The sequence below is a fragment of the Oncorhynchus keta genome, unplaced genomic scaffold (genome assembly GCF_023373465.1).
Source record: "Oncorhynchus keta strain PuntledgeMale-10-30-2019 unplaced genomic scaffold, Oket_V2 Un_contig_27165_pilon_pilon, whole genome shotgun sequence".
NCBI lineage: Eukaryota > Metazoa > Chordata > Actinopteri > Salmoniformes > Salmonidae > Oncorhynchus > Oncorhynchus keta.
Window position 1 is genome coordinate 23,752 of NW_026285374.1, and position 22,500 is coordinate 46,251.

General features: G+C 40.0%; 1 protein-coding gene and 1 long non-coding RNA gene across 13 annotated transcripts; one reads left to right on the forward strand and one right to left on the reverse strand.

Annotated features, from left to right (window-relative positions):
- The first annotated feature begins 69 nt into the window (after positions 1 to 69).
- On the forward strand, positions 70 to 20,870 carry LOC118382943 (uroporphyrinogen-III synthase-like). 3 transcript variants are annotated; one of them, XM_052506640.1, is made up of 11 exons: positions 70 to 248; positions 605 to 708; positions 842 to 925; positions 4,753 to 4,836; positions 11,679 to 11,775; positions 11,963 to 12,037; positions 17,897 to 17,971; positions 19,348 to 19,431; positions 19,551 to 19,636; positions 19,991 to 20,089; positions 20,203 to 20,870. In XM_052506640.1, exons 3-11 carry the CDS (start codon positions 863 to 865, stop codon positions 20,323 to 20,325), a joined length of 786 nt encoding a protein of 261 aa, XP_052362600.1. In that variant the 5' UTR covers positions 70 to 248; positions 605 to 708; positions 842 to 862; the 3' UTR covers positions 20,326 to 20,870. The 3 variants fall into 3 exon arrangements, with proteins under 3 accessions (XP_052362600.1, XP_052362601.1, XP_052362599.1); XM_052506641.1 differs by having other exon boundaries at positions 620 to 708; XM_052506639.1 differs by lacking the exon at positions 605 to 708.
- On the reverse strand, positions 4,931 to 6,459 carry LOC127922803 (uncharacterized). 10 transcript variants are annotated; one of them, XR_008112387.1, is made up of 5 exons: positions 6,390 to 6,459; positions 6,069 to 6,257; positions 5,567 to 5,986; positions 5,163 to 5,401; positions 4,931 to 5,050 (listed from the first exon to the last, which is right to left on the reverse strand). It is a non-coding gene; the product is annotated as an uncharacterized LOC127922803 (long non-coding RNA). The 10 variants fall into 10 exon arrangements; XR_008112386.1 differs by having other exon boundaries at positions 6,347 to 6,445; XR_008112388.1 differs by having other exon boundaries at positions 5,567 to 5,945; positions 6,304 to 6,421.
- Positions 20,871 to 22,500: the final 1,630 nt, after the last annotated feature.

Here is a 22,500-nt window from a genome sequence, read left to right on the forward strand (position 1 = left end):
ATAAACCATTTTGATCAAAAGGGATATGTATATTGTATTTTAAATTATATTTAAAATATGTTAGAATATTGTTTACTGAACTGTTCCAGAAGAAAAAAAACAAACGATTACTTTCTATAATTGTAACTGTAGTGATAAAATTCATTGTTATTGCTCAAGTATTATCCTAACAAAACATGACTATTTTGATGTCCCCTATTTCCCCGTTTTAGTTGTAGCCATGAAGCCAGCTGGAGGAAGAGCTCGAGGTACAGTGTTTTGTGTACATCCAATTTGTTGTTGACTTTTCTACGGTTTCTGTACATTTTCTGTTGACTTGAAAACGAAAACTAGTTAGCTCAATAGTTAAGCATGATAATTATTGTGTGTGCAGTTATTGTTTTATGGTTGTGCCAACGATGCCAAGTAATGTGTCGCGTTGGCTCAGAAGTGACAGCTCCCTATTTGAATTGTATTGCAAAACATAACAACATTGCAAGTACATAAAACGTACAGTACACTGGTGCACGAGAGACCCGAGCTCTACAGCTGACTGAATAACACCGCATGCCTCTAATTGATAAATGGTCCGAGCTATGAAAACAGTTGATTCATGGCTCAACAGCATTGTTATCAGTAGGCGACATATGACAGGCGCTGGGTGTAACGTTCGCCCTCTACGGGTTTACACCCCCCCGTCAACCTTCTGTTCTGAAGCTACTGCACCGGGTCAGTCATTCAGTTTATAATCTCACTAAATAGTGTAAATCTGCATTGAGTGGATTTTTTTTAATGTGTTCACGATGTTCATCATCGACAGACGGTAACATTAAGTTGTATCCCTTCTTGTTTTATTCCACAGGGCTCTGAGTCATCTGTCGAAATGCATGTGTTGCTTCTGAAAGAACCAAGAGAGGGAGGCTCTGGACCAGATCCTTACATCAAGGTACAGTAGAGAAACATATTGTGTATTAATATTTGCAGCTTGCATGTGCATTCTATTCTGTTCTATTCAAATCCTATTATACTCTACACCTATTATAATCCATTATAGGACGGGTGGTTCTAATCCTGAATGCTGATTGGTTAAAACCGCAGTCCAGCCGACGTCTGTTCCATAAATTACCACCGGTTAAATCTATGACGTTAAAATGCCTATTTACTCTGTTCCATCTGATTGCGCAATCCACTGTCTCATCAGCCCAGCCAGGCGATTTATAAAATTGATCTCCGCTATAAAAAGCATCTAGACATTATCTCACATTTATTTTAGACTAACATTTAGTTTTCAAATGTCTCTCTGACATTTGCAACATTGTTTCAATATTTAAATTAGCTCTCCAGCTGTCCCATAGCAATGAACATGATGAGTGAGCACATTTTCTATACCAGGTGAAATCGTGGATCATTAGCTCATTGTTATGGATGTGTCCAAATAAATGTCACTAGAAAACAACTTAAACAAACGCAAATGCAGTCACTTTTCTGTTATTCTGTTTGCGCTTTTTCACCTGACTGTAAGTTAGCCGTAGTCGGCTAGCTAGCAAGCAAGGGATAAGAACGTTTCCAACCAGTATGGCAATGGAACATTTAGAACGAACGACTTGGTCGGGTCCACAGATACAGAACAAAAAGACTGAACGACTGGGTCGGGTCCATAGATACAGAACAAAAAGACTGAACGACTGGGTCGGGTCCACAGATACAGAACGACTGGGTAGGGTCCATAGATACAGAACAAAAAGACTGAACGACTGGGTCGGGTCCATAGATACAGAACAAAAAGACTGAACGACTGGGTCGGGTCCATAGATACAGAACAAAAAGACTGAACGACTGGGTCGGGTCCATAGATACAGAACAAAAAGACTGAACAACTGGGTCGGGTTCATAGATACAGAACAAAAAGACTGAACGACTGGGTCGGGTCCATAGATACAGAACAAAAAGACTGAACGACTGGGTCGGGTCCATAGATACAGAACAAAAAGACTGAACAACTGGGTCGAGTCCATAGATACAGAACAAAAAGACTGAATGACTGGGTCGAGTCCATAGATACAGAACAAAAAGACTGAACAACTGGGTCGGGTTCATAGATACAGAACAAAAAGACTGAACGACTGGGTCGGGTCCATAGATACAGAACAAAAAGACTGAACGACTGGGTCGGGTCCATAGATACAGAACAAAAAGACTGAACGACTGGGTCGGGTCCATAGATACAGAACAAAAAGACTGAACGACTGGGTCGGGTCCATAGATACAGAACAAAAAGACTGAACGACTGGGTCGGGTCCATAGATACAGAACAAAAAGACTGAACGACTGGGTCGGGTCCATAGATACAGAACAAAAAGACTGAACGACTGGGTCGGGTTCATAGATACAGAACAAAAAGACTGAACGACTGGGTCGGGTCCATAGATACAGAACAAAAAGACTGAACGACTAGGTCGGGTCCATAGATACAGAACAAAAAAGACTGAACGACTGGGTCGGGTCCATAGATACAGAACAAAAAGATTGAACGACTAGGTCGCGTCCATAGATACAGAACAAAAAGACTGAACGACTGGGTCGGGTCCATAGATACAGAACAAAAATGACTGAACGACTGGGTCGGGTCCATAGATACAGAACAAAAGACTGAACGACTGGGTCGGGTTCATAGATACAGAACAAAAAGACTGAACGACTGGGTCGGGTCCATAGATACAGAACAAAAAGACTGAACGACTGGGTAGGGTCCATAGATACAGAACAAAAAGACTGAACGACTGGGTCGGGTCCATAGATACAGAACAAAAAGACTGAACGACTGGGTCGGGTCCATAGATATAGAACAAAAAGACTGAACGACTGGGTCGGGTCCATAGATACAGAACAAAAAGACTGAACGACTGGGTCGGGTTCATAGATACAGAACAAAAAGACTGAACGACTGTGTCGGGTCCATAGATACAGAACAAAAAAACTGAACGACTGGGTCGGGTCCATAGATACAGAACAAAAAGACTGAACGACTGGGTCGGGTCCATAGATACAGAACGACTGGGTCGGGTCCATAGATACAGAACAAAAAGACTGAACGACTGGGTCGGGTCCATAGATACAGAACAAAAAGACTGAACGACTGGGTCGGGTCCATAGATACAGAACAAAAAGACTGAACGACTGGGTCGGGTCCATAGATACAGAACAAAAAGACTGAACGACTGGGTCGGGTCCATAGATACAGAACAAAAAGACTGAACGACTGGGTCGGGTCCATAGATACAGAACAAAAAGACTGAACGACTGGGTCGGGTCCATAGATACAGAACAAAAAGACTGAACGACTGGGTCGGGTTCATAGATACAGAACAAAAAGACTGAACGACTGGGTCGGGTCCATAGATACAGAACAAAAAGACTGAACGACTGGGTCGGGTCCATAGATACAGAACAAAAAGACTGAACGACTGGGTCGAGTCCATAGATACAGAACAAAAAGACTGAATGACTGGGTCGAGTCCATAGATACAGAACAAAAAGACTGAACAACTGGGTCGGGTTCATAGATACAGAACAAAAAGACTGAACGACTGGGTCGGGTCCATAGATACAGAACAAAAAGACTGAACGACTGGGTCGGGTCCATAGATACAGAACAAAAAGACTGAACAACTGGGTCGAGTCCATAGATACAGAACAAAAAGACTGAATGACTGGGTCGAGTCCATAGATACAGAACAAAAAGACTGAACAACTGGGTCGGGTTCATAGATACAGAACAAAAAGACTGAACGACTGGGTCGGGTCCATAGATACAGAACAAAAAGACTGAACGACTGGGTCGGGTCCATAGATACAGAACAAAAGACTGAACGACTGGGTCGGGTCCATAGATACAGAACAAAAGACTGAACGACTGGGTCGGGTCCATAGATACAGAACAAAAAGACTGAACGACTGGGTCGGGTCCATAGATACAGAACAAAAGACTGAACGACTGGGTCGGGTCCATAGATACAGAACAAAAAGACTGAACGACTGGGTCGGGTCCATAGATACAGAACAAAAAGACTGAACGACTAGGTCGGGTCCATAGATACAGAACAAAAAAGACTGAACGACTGGGTCGGGTCCATAGATACAGAACAAAAAGACTGAACGACTAGGTCGCGTCCATAGATACAGAACAAAAGACTGAACGACTGGGTCGGGTCCATAGATACAGAACAAAAAGACTGAATGACTGGGTCACGTCCATAGATACAGAACAAAAAGACTGAATGACTGGGTCACGTCCACAGAGACTGAATGACTGGGTCGCGTCCACAAAGACTGAATGACTGGGTCGGGTCCACTGATACAGAACAAAAACACTGAACGACTGGGTCGGGTCTCTAGCAACCAAACCGATAGAACGAACGAACGACCAGCTTGGGTAGCAACCATAGATTTGTATCGGGACTATATCTTGTGGAATGAAGAAATATCATTAATAAATTCATCAATATATATATATATATATATTTTTTAAATGAAAATATGTGAATCATTATTTGAATGTGTTGGTAACCCGTTGTATAAAAGTGATTAGTGCCCTCGAAGCCGGTGTTTCGGTGGATATATTGTAAACAATGTGCCAACAACAAACACCCGTCACAATATATCCTCGAAACACCGGCTTCTCGGGCATTATAACCTCAATGTATAATGGCTGACTGTGCAACAGTGAATTTTATTTTATTTTATTTACAGAACTCTCAACTTTTGTACTTACAGGAGCTGGCATCCCGTGGACACAAAGCAACCTTAATTCCCGTGTTGTCTTTTACATTTGTTTCCTTGAGCACTTTGTCAGACAAGGTGAGTACCCTCTACATACATCAACGTGTTGATTTTAAGATCGAAAGTTTGGTAACATTTTACTGGGACACCGAGCGTCATAAGCGTCAACCTGTCATAATAATAATAATAGCTGACATAACCTGTTATAACCTGTCATAATAATAATAATAGCTGACATAACCTGTTATAACCTGTCATAATAATAATAATAGCTGACATAACCTGTTATAACCTGTCATAACCTGTCATAATAATAATAATAGCTGACATAACCTGTTATAACCTGTCATAACCTGTCATAATAATAATAATAGCTGACATAACCTGTTATAACCTGTCATAACCTGTCATAATAATAATAATAGCTGACATAACCTGTTATAACCTGTCATAATAATAATAATAATAGCTGACATAACCTGTTATAACCTGTCATAATAATAATAATAGCTGACATAACCTGTTATAACCTGTCATAATAATAATAATAGCTGACATAACCTGTTATAACCTGTCATAATAATAATAATAGCTGACATAACCTGTTATAACCTGTCATAATAATAATAATAGCTGACATAACCTGTTATAACCTGTCATAATAATAGCTGACATAACCTGTCATAATAATAGCTGACATAACCTGTTATAACCTGTCATAATAATAGCTGACATAACCTGTTATAACCTGTCATAATAATAGCTGACATAACCTGTTATAACCTGTCATAATAATAGCTGACATAACCTGTTATAACCTGTCATAATAATAATAATAGCTGACATAACCTGTTATAACCTGTCATAATAATAATAATAGCTGACATAACCTGTTATAACCTGTCATAATAATAATAATAGCTGACATAACCTGTTATAACCTGTCATAATAATAATAATAGCTGACATAACCTGTTATAACCTGTCATAATAATAATAATAGCTGACATAACCTGTTATAACCTGTCATAATAATAATAATAGCTGACATAACCTGTTATAACCTGTCATAATAATAATAATAGCTGACATAACCTGTTATAACCTGTCATAATAATAATAATAGCTGACATAACCTGTTATAACCTGTCATAATAATAATAATAGCTGACATAACCTGTTATAACCTGTCATAATAATAATAATAGCTGACATAACCTGTTATAACCTGTCATAATAATAATAATAGCTGACATAACCTGTCATAACCTGTCATAATAATAATAATAGCTGACATAACCTGTCATAACCTGTCATAATAATAATAATAGCTGACATAACCTGTTATAACCTGTCATAATAATAATAATAGCTGACATAACCTGTTATAACCTGTCATAATAATAATAATAGCTGACATAACCTGTTATAATATGGTTATAACACTGTTATGACACACTGTTGCGTTACTTTACGGCTGGTTATGACACTGACTAAACCTACCAAGGTTAGTTACTTTACGGCTGGTTATGACACTGACTAAACCTACCAAGGTTAGTTACTTTATGGATGAGGACACTGACTAAACCTACCAAGGTTAGTTACTTTATGGATGAGGACACTGACTAAACCTACCAAGGTTAGTTACTTTATGGATGAGGACACTGACTAAACCTACCAAGGTTAGTTACTTTATGGCTGGTTATGACACTGACTAAACCTACCACACAAGGTAGAACATTCCATTCCACCATAGCCTACTGGTCAATAGTATGTTTATGTTATATAATAGTTTCTGAAATAGACTATATTAAATTATCTTTATAAATGCACGCAAAATTCATGTTAGACATGCGCCTACCCATAATGCTCTATTGTTGATGACTGGGATGAATGGATGAGCAGATATCAGGAGTAGGACAAGACACCTTTTTGACTGATTGACGTAAGGACGTGTACGTGATAGGCCTGGCTTTAATGGCTAGTAGAATTGTGATGTCATAATGCTTCTCGACAGTGTCATAATGATTTGGTGACAGTGTCATAGAGTGTATTATCTTAGTCCAAGTAAAGTGACACAGGATGGTCATAATGCTTCGTGACGGTGTATTATCTTAGTCCAAGTAAAGTGACACAGTGTGGTCATAATGCTTCATGACTGTGTCATAATGCTTCATGACTGTGTCATAATGCTTCGTGACAGTGTCATAGAGTGTATTATCTTAGTCCAAGTAAAGTGACACAGGATGGTCATAGCGCTTCGTGACAGTGCCATAAGGTGTATTATCTTAGTCCAAGTAAACAACAACGAAAAAGAAACACACTTTCAGAACGGAAGGAAACTTATTGTCAGGGAAAAACACATTTGAATAAATGTGGGTTTTGACACTCTGATGTAGGTGTCATAACCAGCCATAAAATAACACAATATATTTAACAACAGGTGTGTGTGTGTGTGTGTGTGTGTGTGTGTGTGTGTGTGTGTGTGTGTGTGTGTGTGTGTGTGTGTGTGTGTGTGTGTGTGTGTGTGTCTCTACTACTACAGCTGTAGTCTCTACTACTACAGCTGGTGTCTCTACTACTACAGCTGTTGTCTCTACTACTACAGCTGTTGTCTCTACTACTACAGCTGGTGTCTCTACTACTACAGCTGGTGTCTCTACTACTACAGCTGTCAAATCAAATCAAATCAAATTTATTTATATAGCCCTTCGTACATCAGCTGATATCTCAAAGTGCTGTACAGAAACCCAGCCTAAAACCCCAAACAGCAAACAATGCAGGTGTAAAAGCACGGTGGCTAGGAAAAACTCCCTAGAAAGGCCAAAACCTAGGAAGAAACCTAGAGAGGAACCGGGCTATGTGGGGTGGCCAGTCCTCTTCTGGCTGTGCCGGGTAGAGATTATAACAGAACATGACCAAGATGTTCAAATGTTCATAAATGACCAGCATGGTCGAATAATAATAAGGCAGAACAGTTGAAACTGGAGCAGCAGCAGTCAGGTGGAATGGGGACAGCAAGGAGCCATCATGTCAGGTAGTCCTGGGGCACTGTCCTAGGGCTCAGGTCCTCCGAGAGAGAGAGAAAGAAAGAGAGAATTAGAGAGCATATGTGGGGTGGCCAGTCCTCTTTTGGCTGTGCCGGGTGGAGATTATAACAGAGCGTGGCCAAGATGTTCAAATGTTCATAAATGACTAGCATGGTTGAATAATAGTAAGGCAGAACAGTTGAAACTGGAGCAGGAGCATGGCCAGGTGGACTGGGGACAGCAAGGAGTCCTCATGTCTGGTAGTCCTGGGGCATGGTCCTAGGGCTCAGGTCCTCGAGAGAGAGAAAGAAAGGAGAAGGAGAGAATTAGAGAACGCACACTTAGATTCACACAGGACACCGAATAGGACAGGAGAAGTACTCAGATATAACAAACTGACCCTAGCCCCCCGACACAAACTACTGCAGCATAAATACTGGAGGCTGAGACAGGAGGGTCAGGAGACACTGTGGCCCCATCCGAGGACACCCCGGACAGGGCCAAACAGGAAGGATATAACCCCACCCACTTTGCCAAAGCACAGCCCCCCACATATCTTCAACCACCAACTTACCATCCTGAGACAAGGCCGAGTATAGCCCACAAAGATCTCCGCCACGGTACAACCCAAGGGGGGCAACCCAGACAGGCCGACCACAACAGTGAATCAACCCCACCCAGGTGACGCACCCCCAGGGACGGCACGAGAGAGCCCCAGCAAGCCCAGTGACTCAGCCCCCGTAACAGGGTTAGAGGCAGAGAATCCCAGTGGAAAGAGGGGGCCGGCCAGGCAGAGACAGCAAGGGCGGTTCGTTGCTCCAGAGCCTTTCCGTTCACCTTCCCACTCCTGGGCCAGACTACACTCAATCATATGACCCACTGAAGAGATGAGTCTTCAGTAAAGACTTAAAGGTTGAGACCGAGTTTGCGTCTCTGACATGGGTAGGCAGACCGTTCCATAAAAATGGAGCTCTATAGGAGAAAGCCCTGCCTCCAGCTGTTTGCTTAGAAATTCTAGGGACAATTAGGAGGCCTGCGTCTTGTGACCGTAGCGTACGTGTAGGTATGTACGGCAGGACCAAATCAGAGAGGTAGGTAGGAGCAAGCCCATGTAATGCTTTGTAGGTTAGCAGTAAAACCTTGAAATCAGCCCTTGCTTTGACAGGAAGCCAGTGTAGAGAGGCTAGCACTGGAGTAATATGATCAAATTTTTGGTTCTAGTCAGGATTCTAGCAGCCGTATTTAGCACTAACTGAAGTTTATTTAGTGCTTTATCCGGGTAGCCGGAAAATAGAGCATTGCAGTAGTCTAACCTAGAAGTGACAAAAGCATGGATTAATTTTTCTGCATCATTTTTGGACAGAAAGTTTCTGATTTTTGCAATGTTACGTAGATGGAAAAAAGCTGTCCTCGAAATGGTCTTGATATGTTCTTCAAAGAGAGATCAGGGTCAGAGTAACGCCGAGGTCCTTCACAGTTTTATTTGAGACGACTGTACAACCATTAAGATTAATTGTCAGATTCAACAGAAGATCTCTTTGTTTCTTGGGACCTAGAACAAGCATCTCTGTTTTGTCCGAGTTTAATAGTAGAAAGTTTGCAGCCATCCACTTCCTTATGTCTGAAACACATGCTTCTAGCGAGGGCAATTTTGGGGCTTCACCATGTTTCATTGAAATGTACAGCTGTGTGTCATCCGCATAGCAGTGAAAGTTTACATTATGTTTTCGAATAGCATCCCCAAGAGGTAAAATATATAGTGAAAACAATAGTGGTCCTAAAACAGAACCTTGAGGAACACCGAAATGTACAGTTGATTTGTCAGAGGACAAACCATTCACAGAGACAAACTGATATCTTTCCGACAGATAAGACCTAAACCAGGCCAGAACATGTCCGTGTAGACCAATTTGGGTTTCCAATCTCTCCAAAAGAATGTGGTGATCGATGGTATCAAAAGCAGCACTAAGGTCTAGGAGCACGAGGACAGATGCAGAGCCTCGGTCCGATGCCATTAAAATGTCATTTACCACCTTCACAAGTGCCGTCTCAGTGCTATGATGGGGTCTAAAACCAGACTGAAGCATTTCGTATACATTGTTTGTCTTCAGGAAGGCAGTGAGTTGCTGCGCAACAGCCTTCTCTAAAATCTTTGAGAGGAATGGAAGATTCGATATAGGCCGATAGTTTTTATATTTTCTGGGTCAAGGTTTGGCTTTTCAAGAGAGGCTTTATTACTGCCACTTTTAGTGAGTTTGGTACACATCCAGTGGATAGAGAGCCGTTTATTATGTTCAACATAGGAGGGCCAAGCACAGGAAGCAGCTCTTTCAGTAGTTTAGTTGGAATAGGGTCCAGTATACAGCTTGAAGGTTTAGAGGCCATGATTATTTTCATCATTGTGTCAAGAGATATAGTACTAAAACACTTGAGCGTCTCTCTTGATCCTAGGTCCTGGCAGAGTTGTGCAGACTCAGGACAACTGAGGTTTGGAGGAATACGCAGGTTTAAAGAGGAGTCCGTAATTTGCTTTCTAATAATCATAATCTTTTCCTCAAAGAAGTTCATGAATTTATCACTGCTAAAGTGAAAGTCATCCTCTCTTGGGGAATGCTGCTTTTAGTTAGCTTTGCCACAGTATCAAAAAGGAATTTCGGATTGTTCTTATTTTCCTCAATTAAGTTAGAAAAATAGGACGATCGAGCAGCAGTAAGGGCTCTTCGGTACTGCAGGGTACCGTCCTTCCAAGCTAGTCGGAAGACTTCCAGTTTGGTGTGGCGCCATTTCCGTTCCAATTTTCTGGAAGCTTGCTTCAGAGCTCGGGTATTTTCTGTGTACCATGGAGCTAGTTTCTTATGAGACATTTTTTAGTTTTTAGGGGTGCAACTGCATCTAGGGTATTGCGCAAGGTTAAATTGAGATCCTCAGTTAGGTGGTTAACGGATTTTTGTCCTCTGGCGTCCTTGGGTAGGCAGAGGAGTCTGGAAGGGCATCAAGGAATCTTTGTGTTGTCTGTGAATTTATAGCACGACTTTTGATGTTCCTTGGTTGGGGTCTGAGCAGATTATTTGTTGCAATTGCAAACGTAATAAAATGGTGGTCCGATAGTCCAGGATTATGAGGAAAAACATTAAGATCCACAACATTTATTCCATGGGACAAAACTAGGTCAGCGTATGACTGTGACAGTGAGTGGGTCCAGAGACATGTTGGACAAAACCCACTGAGTCGATGATGGCTCCAAAAGCCTTTTGGAGTGGGTCTGTGGACTTTTCCATGTGAATATTAAAGTCACCAAAGATTAGAATATTATCTGCAATGACTACAAGGTCTGATAGGAATTCAGGGAACTCAGTGAGAAACGCTGTATATGGCCCAGGAGGCCTGTAAACAGTAGCTATAAAAAGTGATTGAGTAGGCTGCATAGATTTCATGACTAGAAGCTCAAAAGACGAAAACGTCATTTTTTTTTTGTAAATTGAAATTTGCTATCGTAAATGTTAGCAACACCTCCGCCTTTGCGGGATGCACGGGGATATGGTCACTAGTGTAGCCAGGAGGTGAGGCCTCATTTAACACAGTAAATTCATCAGGCTTAAGCCATGTTTCAGTCAGGCCAATCACATCAAGATTATGATCAGTGATTAGTTCATTGACTATAATTGCCTTTGAAGTAAGGGATCGTCGTCTCTACTACTACAGCTGTAGTCTCTACTACTACAGCTGGTGTCTCTACTCCTACAGCTGTTGTCTCTACTACTACAGCTGGTGTCTCTACTACTACAGCTGGTGTCTCTACTACTACAGCTGTAGTCTCTACTACTACAGCTGGTGTCTCTACTACTACAGCTGTAGTCTCTACTACTACAGCTGGTGTCTCTACTCCAACAGCTGTTCCAGCCAGAACGACATGGCGGGCTGATTTTTACCAGCCCGAGGGCGGTGGAGGCAGTCAAAATGTGTCTTGAAGATGATGAAAGAACGGAACGTGAGTAAAGTTTTAAACGATGTCCTGTAAAATGCCCCCCCCCCCCCCATCAACAAAAATGTCATTGTTAGGAAAGGAGAGGCCTCTTGTGCCTTAGTCACGTGCGTTTTCAGACGGACAAAGTCAACACGCGTTAGTGTATGTGAAGCTAAGCTACTCGTTTTAATTTCTGTTTTCTATTTTACAGAGTGGAACAATGACATAAAAGACCAATGGAATGCCAAGTCCATCTATGTTGTTGGGAAGGCTACTGCAGCGCTAGGTGAGGAATTGATCACGAAACATTGTGTAAACTTACTGGCATTGAAACACTCTTCTATTCAGCGTGGAGCTCTTTGTAGTTTTACAACACCTTCGTGTCTCTAACGTGATTGTCTCTCTTTTGTTTCACTGAGAGGATCTGGTCATACGGGATATATATATACTGTAAACTCAGTGGCCAGTTTATTAGGTACACCCATCTAGTACTGGGTAGGACACCCCTTTGCCTCCAGAACAGGCTGAATTCTCCGGGGATTGGAAACCGTTGTTCAGTTGGTATCAAGGGACGAAACGTGTGCCAGGAAAATATTCCCCACACCTTTACACCACCGCCACCAGCCTGTACCGTTGACACCAGGCAGGATGGGGGCCATGGACTCATGCTGCTTACGCCAAATCCTGACTCTGCCATCAGCATGACGTAACAGGAACCGGGATTCATCGGACCAGGCGATGTTTCTCCACTCCTCATTGGTCCAGTGTTGGTGATGGCGTGCCCACTGGAGCCACTTCTTCTTGTTTTTAGCTGATAGATGTGGATCCCGGTGTGGTCATCTGTAGGGCTGTGGCGGGCCAGTTATTGTCATGCGAAAGACTGCCGTTCTCCCGGTAATTGACCGTTAATTAACATAAACACATTTCTTCATATCCAGGCCTCCGTCATTCAAGACACCTGATACGTGCCTTTGGACCTTCAACATTTAAACAAATCTAATAAATCTTTTAATATTACACCACCATCACAACAAATCCATTATTTATATTTGTCAGGTCTAACAAAACATGATGATATGAAAAAAAAAAATGTATGTATGTATTTCAGAAGAGTCGGCCAACTCTTTAGTTAGTTATCTGGCGATGCTCCATGTCACAGGCTGTAGGCGTGTTCATTTAGCTGACAAGATGTGATAGTAAAGAAGAATATAATTTAAATTCGCTGAATAAAATAGAAATGATATTTTTCCCACTATGGAGCGAGTGGGGGGCGTATGACGTGTCTATATTGAGGTGGAAAAATGTATAATTTGAAGAAAAAAAAGGACCTTTATGGTAGATTTAGTTGTGAATGATTTTACAAACCTTTAGAATGTCCCAGAAATCTAAACCTGTATGGGCTTTATGACGTCACTATAGGCTGTCCATTTACTTCCGGCGCCGACAGAGATGTTCGTCGCCTCGCTTCGTGTTCCTTATTCACAAGCATTTCGCTACACTCGCACTAACATCTGCTAACCATGTGTATGTGACAAATAACATTTTTATTTGATTTGATGATTTGAGAAAGTAGAAAAAAAAAAGAATAGAACTCGCGCTCTGTTCCTTGCCTCAGGCTGTACAGCTGTTCTCTCAAGTGATCATACTATTCTCAATTGAATCTTGTCTTTACTAATATGCTAAATGAGTTTCGATTTAGAATGGTTTCATTTATCAATAACAGGAACAGGGGAAAATACATACCATCTGTTTTCACTCTATTAGTGAACGGAGGCCGTGAGTCTTCCCACCGGTCCGTTTTGTAGGCTACTTCGGTTTTTATAGCGGAGCATTTATGAACAGTTGAGAAATAAATATAAAGAACTCTTATTTCACTCCTCCCGTCAACCACTATTTGAGGAGCGCGCTCCCACTGCCCGACAGGTGATACTTCAACTCTGTATGGGCTCTCCAACCTTGTTCCTGCAGCTACCCATTGCTTCATTTTGGGAAACCAAGTAAAAATCTGTTCGGGAAAATCGATCGTAACACGTTTTCACTACAAAACGTACAGTATTTCACTAAACCGTTGACAGCCCGTCTGCGTGCTCGAGAAAGGAGTGCAGGAGAGAGGAGGAGATGGAAACGAATACCGGTGGGGTATTATGTAACGCTATAAAAGTCGCCCAATTCATTTTTTTTTAAATCCCCATTTACTATTCAAAAAATTCAAAAACATTTTTTTGTGAACGGGATGGTGTACCTAATAAACTGGCAACTGAGTGTAATAAAAATAAATAAAACAGTTGTAAATATCACAAAAAGTGGGCCTTTAATGAGATGGTACTAGATATAGTATGTATGGCCCTTTAATGAGATGGTACTAGATATAGTATGTGTGGCCCTATAATGAGATGGTACTAGATATAGTATGTGTGGACCTATAATGAGATGGTACTATATATAGTATGTGTGGCCCTATAATGAGATGGTACTAGATATAGTATGTGTGGCCCTTTAATGAGATGGTACTAGATATAGTATGTGTGGCCCTATAATGAGATGGTACTAGATATAGTATGTGTGGCCCTATAATGAGATGGTACTAGATATAGTATGTGTGGCCCTTTAATGAGATGGTACTAGATATAGTATGTGTGGCCCTATAATGAGATGGTACTAGATATAGTATGTGTGGCCCTATAATGAGATGGTACTAGATATAGTATGTGTGGCCCTATAATGAGATGGTACTAGATATAGTATGTGTGGCCCTTTAATGAGATGGTACTAGATATAGTATGTGTGGCCCTTTAATGAGATGGTACTAGATATAGTATGTGTGGCCCTTTAATGAGATGGTACTAGATATAGTATGTGTGGCCCTTTAATGAGATGGTACTAGATATAGTATGTGTGGCCCTATAATGAGATGGTACTAGATATAGTATGTGTGGCCCTTTAATGAGATGGTACTAGATATAGTATGTGTGGCCCTTTAATGAGATGGTACTAGATATAGTATGTGTGGCCCTATAATGAGATGGTACTAGATATAGTATGTGTGGCCCTTTAATGAGATGGTACTAGATATAGTATGTGTGGCCCTTTAATGAGATGGTACTATATATAGTATGTGTGGCCCTTTAATGAGATGGTACTAGATATAGTATGTGTGGCCCTTTAATGAGATGGTACTAGATATAGTATGTGTGGCCCTTTAATGAGATGGTACTATATATAGTATGTGTGGCCCTTTAATGAGATGGTACTAGATATAGTATGTGTGGCCCTTTAATGAGATGGTACTAGATATAGTATGTGTGGCCCTTTAATGAGATGGTACTAGATATAGTATGTGTGGCCCTTTAATGAGATGGTACTAGATATAGTATGTGTGGCCCTTTAATGAGATGGTACTAGATATAGTATGTGTGGCCCTTTAATGAGATGGTACTAGATATAGTATGTGTGGCCCTTTAATGAGATGGTACTAGATATAGTATGTGTGGCCCTTTAATGAGATGGTACTAGATATAGTATGTGTGGCCCTTTAATGAGATGGTACTAGATATAGTATGTGTGGCCCTATAATGAGATGGTACTATATATAGTATGTGTGGCCCTATAATGAGATGGTACTAGATATAGTATGTGTGGCCCTTTAATGAGATGGTACTAGATATAGTATGTGTGGCCCTTTAATGAGATGGTACTAGATATAGTATGTGTGGCCCTTTAATGAGATGGTACTAGATATAGTATGTGTGGCCCTTTAATGAGATGGTACTAGATATAGTATGTGTGGCCCTTTAATGAGATGGTACTAGATATAGTATGTGTGGCCCTTTAATGAGATGGTACTAGATATAGTATGTGTGGCCCTTTAATGAGATGGTACTAGATATAGTATGTGTGGCAGGCACCTGTCTGTCACAGTAACGTGTCAACCATGTTTACCACTAGCCGTCAGTCAGCTGGAAATGACTTCCCCACAAGTGACAGTTTACTGACGTCCTGCTGCCTGTCTTTTATTGAGGGCAGGTGGCAGGTACAACACTCTCGGTATCTGTACTTTTCCGTTTACCTCTGATTTTATTGGGGAAGGAACTACAGGGTTGTTCTGTTAGCTGAAACGTTACAGTTTGACAGTATTGAACTGTTGTCTGCACCAAAACACTTTATAAGAATGTTTAGGGTGACTACTACTGTATTAATACCATAAACTACTACTGTATTAATATAAACTACTACTGTATTAATGTCATAAACTACTACTGTATTAATACCATAAACTACTACTGTATTAATGACATAAACTACTACTGTATTAATGACAAACTACTACTGTATTAATACCATAAACTACTACTGTAGTAATACCATAAACTACTACTGTACATGTATTAATGCCATAAACTACTACTGTATTAATACCATAAACTACTACTGTAGTAATACCATAAACTACTACTGTAGTAATACCATAAACTACTACTGTATTAATACCATAAACTACTACTGTAGTAATACCACAAACTACTACTGTATTAATACCATAAACTACTACTGTATTAATACCATAACTACTGTATTAATGCCATAAACTACTACTGTAGTAATACCATAAACTACTACTGTATTAATGTCATAAACTACTACTGTATTAATACCATAAACTACTAATGTATTAATACCATAAACTACTACTGTATTAATACCATAAACTACTACTGTATTAATACCATAACTACTGTATTAATGCCATAACTACTACTGTATTAATACCATAAACTACTACTGTATTAATGTCATAAACTACTACTGTATTAATACCATAAACTACTAATGTAGTAATACCATAAACTACTACTGTATTAATACCATAAACTACTACTGTATTAATACCATAAACTACTACTGTAGTAATACCATAAACTACTACTGTATTAATATTATAAACTACTACTGTATTAATACTATAAACTACTACTGTATTAATGCCATAAACTACTACTGTATTAATACCATAAAACTACTGTATTAATGCCATAAACTACTACTGTATTAATGCCATAAACTACTACTGTATTAATACCATAAACTACTACTGTATTAATACCATAAACTACTAATGTATTAATACCATAAACTACTACTGTATTAATACCATAAACTACTACTGTATTAATGTCATAAACTACTATATGTATTAATACCATAAACTACTAATGTACATGTGTTAATACCATAAACTACTACTACTATTAATACTATAAACTACTAATGTATTAATGTCATAAACTACTACTGTATTAATACCATAAACTACTAATGTATTAATACCATAAACTACTACTGTATTAATGTCATAAACTACTACTGTATTAATACCATAACTACTGTATTAATACCATAAACTGCTACTGTATTAATGCCATAAACTACTACTGTATTAATGCCATAAACTACTACTGTATTAATGTCATAAACTACTACTGTATTAATACCATAAACTACTACTGTACATGTATTAATGCCATACTCTACTACTGTATTAATACCATAAACTACTACTGTATTAATACTATAAACTACTACTGTATTAATGTCATAAACTACTACTGTATTAATACTATAAACTACTACTGTATTAATACCATAAACTACTAATGTATTAATACCATAAACTACTACTGTATTAATACCATAAACTACTACTGTATTAATGCCATAAACTACTACTGTATTAATACCATAACTACTGTATTAATACCATAAACTGCTACTGTATTAATGCCATAAACTACTACTGTATTAATGCCATAAACTACTACTGTATTAATACCATAAACTACTAATGTACATGTGTTAATACCATAAACTACTACTGTATTAATGCCATAAACTACTACTGTACATGTGTTAATACCATAAACTACTACTGTATTAATAGCATAAACTACTACTGTATTAATACCATAAACTACTACTGTATTAATGTCATAAACTACTACTGTATTAATAGCATAAACTACTACTGTATTAATAGCATAACTACTGTATTAATACCATAAACTACTAATGTATTAATGTCATTAGATGAAAAGTAGGTTTCTGTTTGGTATTATATTTCAGTAATCAGTTGTCTGTATTTCTTCCGTAGTGGAAAACCTCGGTCTGGTTCCCCTGGGAGAGGACACTGGGACTGCAGACGTTCTCTCGCGCCTCATCCTTGAACGTACGACAGTCATTTACCTTTTTAAACGCAACTACCCTGAACAAAAATATAAAACGCAACATGTAAAGCGTTCGTCCTACGTTTCATGAGTTGAAATAAAAATCCTAGGCATTTTCCAAAATGCACAAAAAGCTTATTTCTCTCAAATGTTGTGCCCACATTTGTTTACATCCCTGTTAGTGAAGATTTCTCCGTTGCCACGATAAGCCAGTTTTGTCACACGGCACAATACCACAGATGTCTCAAGTTTTGAGGGAGAGTGCAATTGGCATGCTGACTGCTGGAATGTCCACCAGAGCTGTTGCCAGATAATTGAATGTTAATTTCTCTACCATAAGCCGCCTCCAGTGTTGTTTTAGAGAATTTGGCAGTACGTCCAACCGGTCTCACAAGCTCATCTGCGTGCTCGTCGTCCTCACCAGGGTCTCGACCTGACTGCAGTTCTGCATCGTAATCGACTTCAGTGGGAAAATGCTCACATTCGATGGCCACTGGCACGGAGAAGTGTTCTCTTCGCGGATGAATCCCGGTTTCAACTGTACCGGGCAGATGGCAGAAAGCGTTGTGTGAGCGAGCAGTTTGCTGATGTCAACGTGGTGAACAGAGTGCCCCATGGTGACGGTATGGGCAGGCATAAGCTACGGACAACGAACACAATTGCATTTTATCAATTGCAATTTGAATACACAGAGATACGGTGATGAGAACCTGAGGCTCATTGTCGTGCCATTCATCCGCCGCCATCACCTCATGTTTCATCATGATAATGCACCGCCCCATGTCGCAAGGATCTGTACACAATTCCTGGAAGCTGAAAATGTCCCAGTTCTTCCCTTGACCTGCACACTCACCAGACATGACACCCACTGAGCATGTTTGGGATGCTCTGGATCGTTGTGTACGACGCCGTGGTTCCAGTTCCCACAAATATCCAGCAACTTCTCACCACAGCCATTGAAGAGGAGTGGGACAATGACATTCCACAGGCCACAATCAACAGTCTGGTCAACTCTATGTGAAGGAGATGTATCGCGCTGCATGAGGCAAATGGTGGTCGACACCAGATACTGACTGGTTTTCTGATCCACACCAGATACTGACTGGGTTTCTGATCCACGCTCCTACCTTTTATTTTAAGGTATCTGTGACCAACAGATGCATATCTGTATTCCCAGTCATGTGAAATCCATAAATGAATGTATTTAATATGAACTGTTTTCGTTATATGAACTGTAACTCAGCAGAATCTTTGAAAATGTTTCATGTTGTGTTTTATATTGAGCTAGCTAACTAGACCTACCTTCTGGCTTGATATAGGAGAGGATGCCAATATATTACCTCTTCTCTAACTAGACCTACATTCTGGCTTGATATAGGAGAGGATGCCAATATATTACCTCTTCTTTTCCCCTGTGGTTCTATTAAAAGAGAAGTTTTATCTACTGCTTTGAGGGAAAACGGTAAGTTCCCTCTATTATAACTCCTATTTTTTTTTTAATACTCATGAATACTCTGTACTATTTACTCGGTAGTATCTAATACCATTAGGTGACATTCGTTTCACGTTTTTGTTTTTAAGGAGTTCCTCTAGACACACTGATGGTTTATCAGACAGCTCAACATCCAGACCTGGAGAAGAACCTGAACAACCATTTTACACAGCAGGTACAGGAAGCATTAACTAAGTCCCGGACTTTCCCCTCAAAACACACTATCCCATATATCCACGTTGTTTATTTGATTTATTTTACCTTTATTTAACTAGGCAAGTCAGTTAAGAACAAATTCTTATTTTCAATGACGGCCTGGGAACAGTGGGGTTAACTGCCTTGTTCAGGGGGCAGAACGACATATTTGTACCTTGTCAGCTTGGGGGTTTGAACTTGCAACCTTCCCGGTTACTAGTCCAACGCTCTAACCACTAGGCTACCCTGCCGCCCCATCACCCGTTGTGATGTTGTTATCGATCAGAAACATTCGTACACTAATCGTCATGGTTTGTGCTTCGCCCACACGCAGGGTGTTCCAGACAGCATTGCTTTCTTCAGCCCGTCGGGAGTCAGGTTCAGTTTGGAAACGGTGAGGAGACTGTCAGGTGAACAACTCGTGCAGATAAAGGTGAGAACGTTTTTCCGATGTAACTTTTAAGTGACTGTGGATATCTTCTTTGAGCTTGTGGATACTGCCAATACAATTTAACTTTAAAATCTTGTGTTGTTTTGGTCTTCCAGTTTGCGGCCATAGGACCCACCACAGCAGATGCCATGACGGCAGAGGGGCTCTCGGTCAGCTGCTCAGCAGACAAACCTACAGCTGAGCACCTAGCCGCAGGGATAGCAAAGGCTCTACAGTGACAGACTTGACGAGACGGACCCGCAAACCAACCCGAAAAACTTGATCCGTCCCCCATCACGTTCTCATTCAGTCTCTGTGAAAAAAAGGATTGTGGTATTGCATTCTTTGTGATTGATTTATCTCTGTGAAGTATTTGTTATTATTTGTGGGGTTTTATGTCCTATTTTGATCGCGGATAACTATCTGTATATTTATTATATTGTCATGTGTTGTTGTGCACCACAGAGATATTGTAATGATTTATGCCTATTTGTTGACACTGGATGTATCAAATCATGCTCTTATAAACTTGTGAATACACTGAGCTCATAGAAGTATTGTTTTGATGGTAAAAACATCGAGACAATTATTTTATTGTGCCACACTAGGCAGGTAGCCTAATGGTTAGTGTCGAATCCCCGAGCTGTCAAGGTAAAAAAAATCTGTCCTTCTGCCCCTGAATAAGGCAGTTAACTCCACTGTTCCCAGGTAGGCCCTCGTTGTATATAATCATTTCTTCTGACTTGCCTTGTTAAATAAATGAAAAATATATTTTTTAAATGAGCATACTTTGAGAATTGAACAAGATTAATTTAATTATTAAAAAATAAATGGTGAACAATTAGTGCACAGCTATAACAATATGTTGAAATGGTGATTTTTATTTATGTCCGTTTTTTTTTTAAACTGAATAAATCCAGCTGAGGGGGAGAGACGCGCGCTATGCGTTCCAAACAGGTGTGTTCCTGGGCGGGAGTCGCGTGGCTGTTTTCCTGCCCTTTTACTGTCGGAGATGAAAAGCCAACGGTTAAGACCGCTCCGTATCCATTAGTAACCAGTATCCATTAGTAACCAGTATCCATTAGTAACCAGGGAAGCGTTAGTCACACCTTTGGCCGACATTTTAATTTAGCAGCCGCTTTAGAGGTGTTTGTTTACCTTTCGCAGCTGAGTGCGCATTGCGAGTCATAGGCCATCTCTATAGGTCTACTTTATTGAAGTGTCGATACTCTGTAAAACTTCAAAGTGTGTCACGTTTTAAAGGGCGTGACTTTGGAAAAGAGCCTTTTACATTTTGGTTGAGGACATGATTCGCTCTTCAGTGGGTCATTATCTCTCTCTCTCTCTTCCCCTCGTCAAAACTGACCCGTGTCAAAGACACACCGCAACAAACCACGATGCTGATTTTACTCCAGCTGATAAATGTATTGTTGTTGACCAGCATTGGCTCCACCGATGCAGAGAAACTCTTCCACAGTCGGGATCATTCCGACCTACAGATCCCCTCCTCTCACCAGGCTGAGCTCATAACAGACCAGGATACTGCAGAGGTAACACTTTTATTTTCTCTCTCTCTCTCCAAGTAATCACTATTTTAATTAGGTGCAAATGTGATGTTCAGCTATTCAATATATGGCAGAATATACTGTCTGGCAGAATATACTGTCTGGCAGATTATACTGTCTGGCAGAATATACTGTCTGGCAGAATATACTGTCTGGCAGAATATACTGTCTGGCAGATTATACTGTCTGGCAGATTATGCATTCAAAAGGTCAGAGATGCCCGATGTAGTTGTCCATAATGGTTAAGACTGCTTATGATGGATATTCTAATATCTTCAGTAGTGGTTATAAAGGCTTTATGGATGTAAACATAAGTGTGAGGGTTTAACCCCAATACAAGACAAGGAGGGTGTGTTGCACCAACATGGTTTAAATCTATCTTAGATTAGACCTCATCTAGATTTTGTAAATCTACGTTTATAATTCATCACATATTGCACCACTTCATTTTAAGACTGGATTAGTTGATCTAAGGTTAAATCACTAAACTATGATCAGTGATACGTGTCCTCATGGATTCACCATAGCAATATGTTGTAGTTCTATGGAAACAAACCAGCACTGGTCATTGCTAGTCTCGCCAGCAAAGTGACTTTTCACTTCAGGCTAAGGATGAAATGAATTGCACTTTTCTGTCAAATGATTTAGCTGGTTGAGTTTAACGAACATGTTAAACCACAGGAGATAAAAGTGTTAATCACACTGAAAATAAAGGACATACAGATGACTTAGACACACACTGATGCATTTAAACAGTGTCCTTTTAGATTTAATCCCAAAACTGAATTTAAATTAGTTTTTAAAACAATGGAGCAACAAGATTACATTTGATCTTGGTTTGAGTTAAAT

What these genes read in the sequence shown, in the direction of transcription:
- LOC118382943 (XM_052506640.1), top strand. Translation starts at nt 863, where the DNA reads ATGCATGTGTTGCTTCTGAAAGAACCAAGAGAGGGAGGCTCTGGACCA. An exon ending in GAAGGCTACTGCAGCGCTAG is followed by an intron (nt 12,038 to 17,896) that starts GTGAGGAATTGA and finishes TTTCTTCCGTAG; the next exon opens with TGGAAAACCTCGGTCTGGTT. An exon ending in AACAACTCGTGCAGATAAAG is followed by an intron (nt 20,090 to 20,202) that starts GTGAGAACGTTT and finishes TTGGTCTTCCAG; the next exon opens with TTTGCGGCCATAGGACCCAC.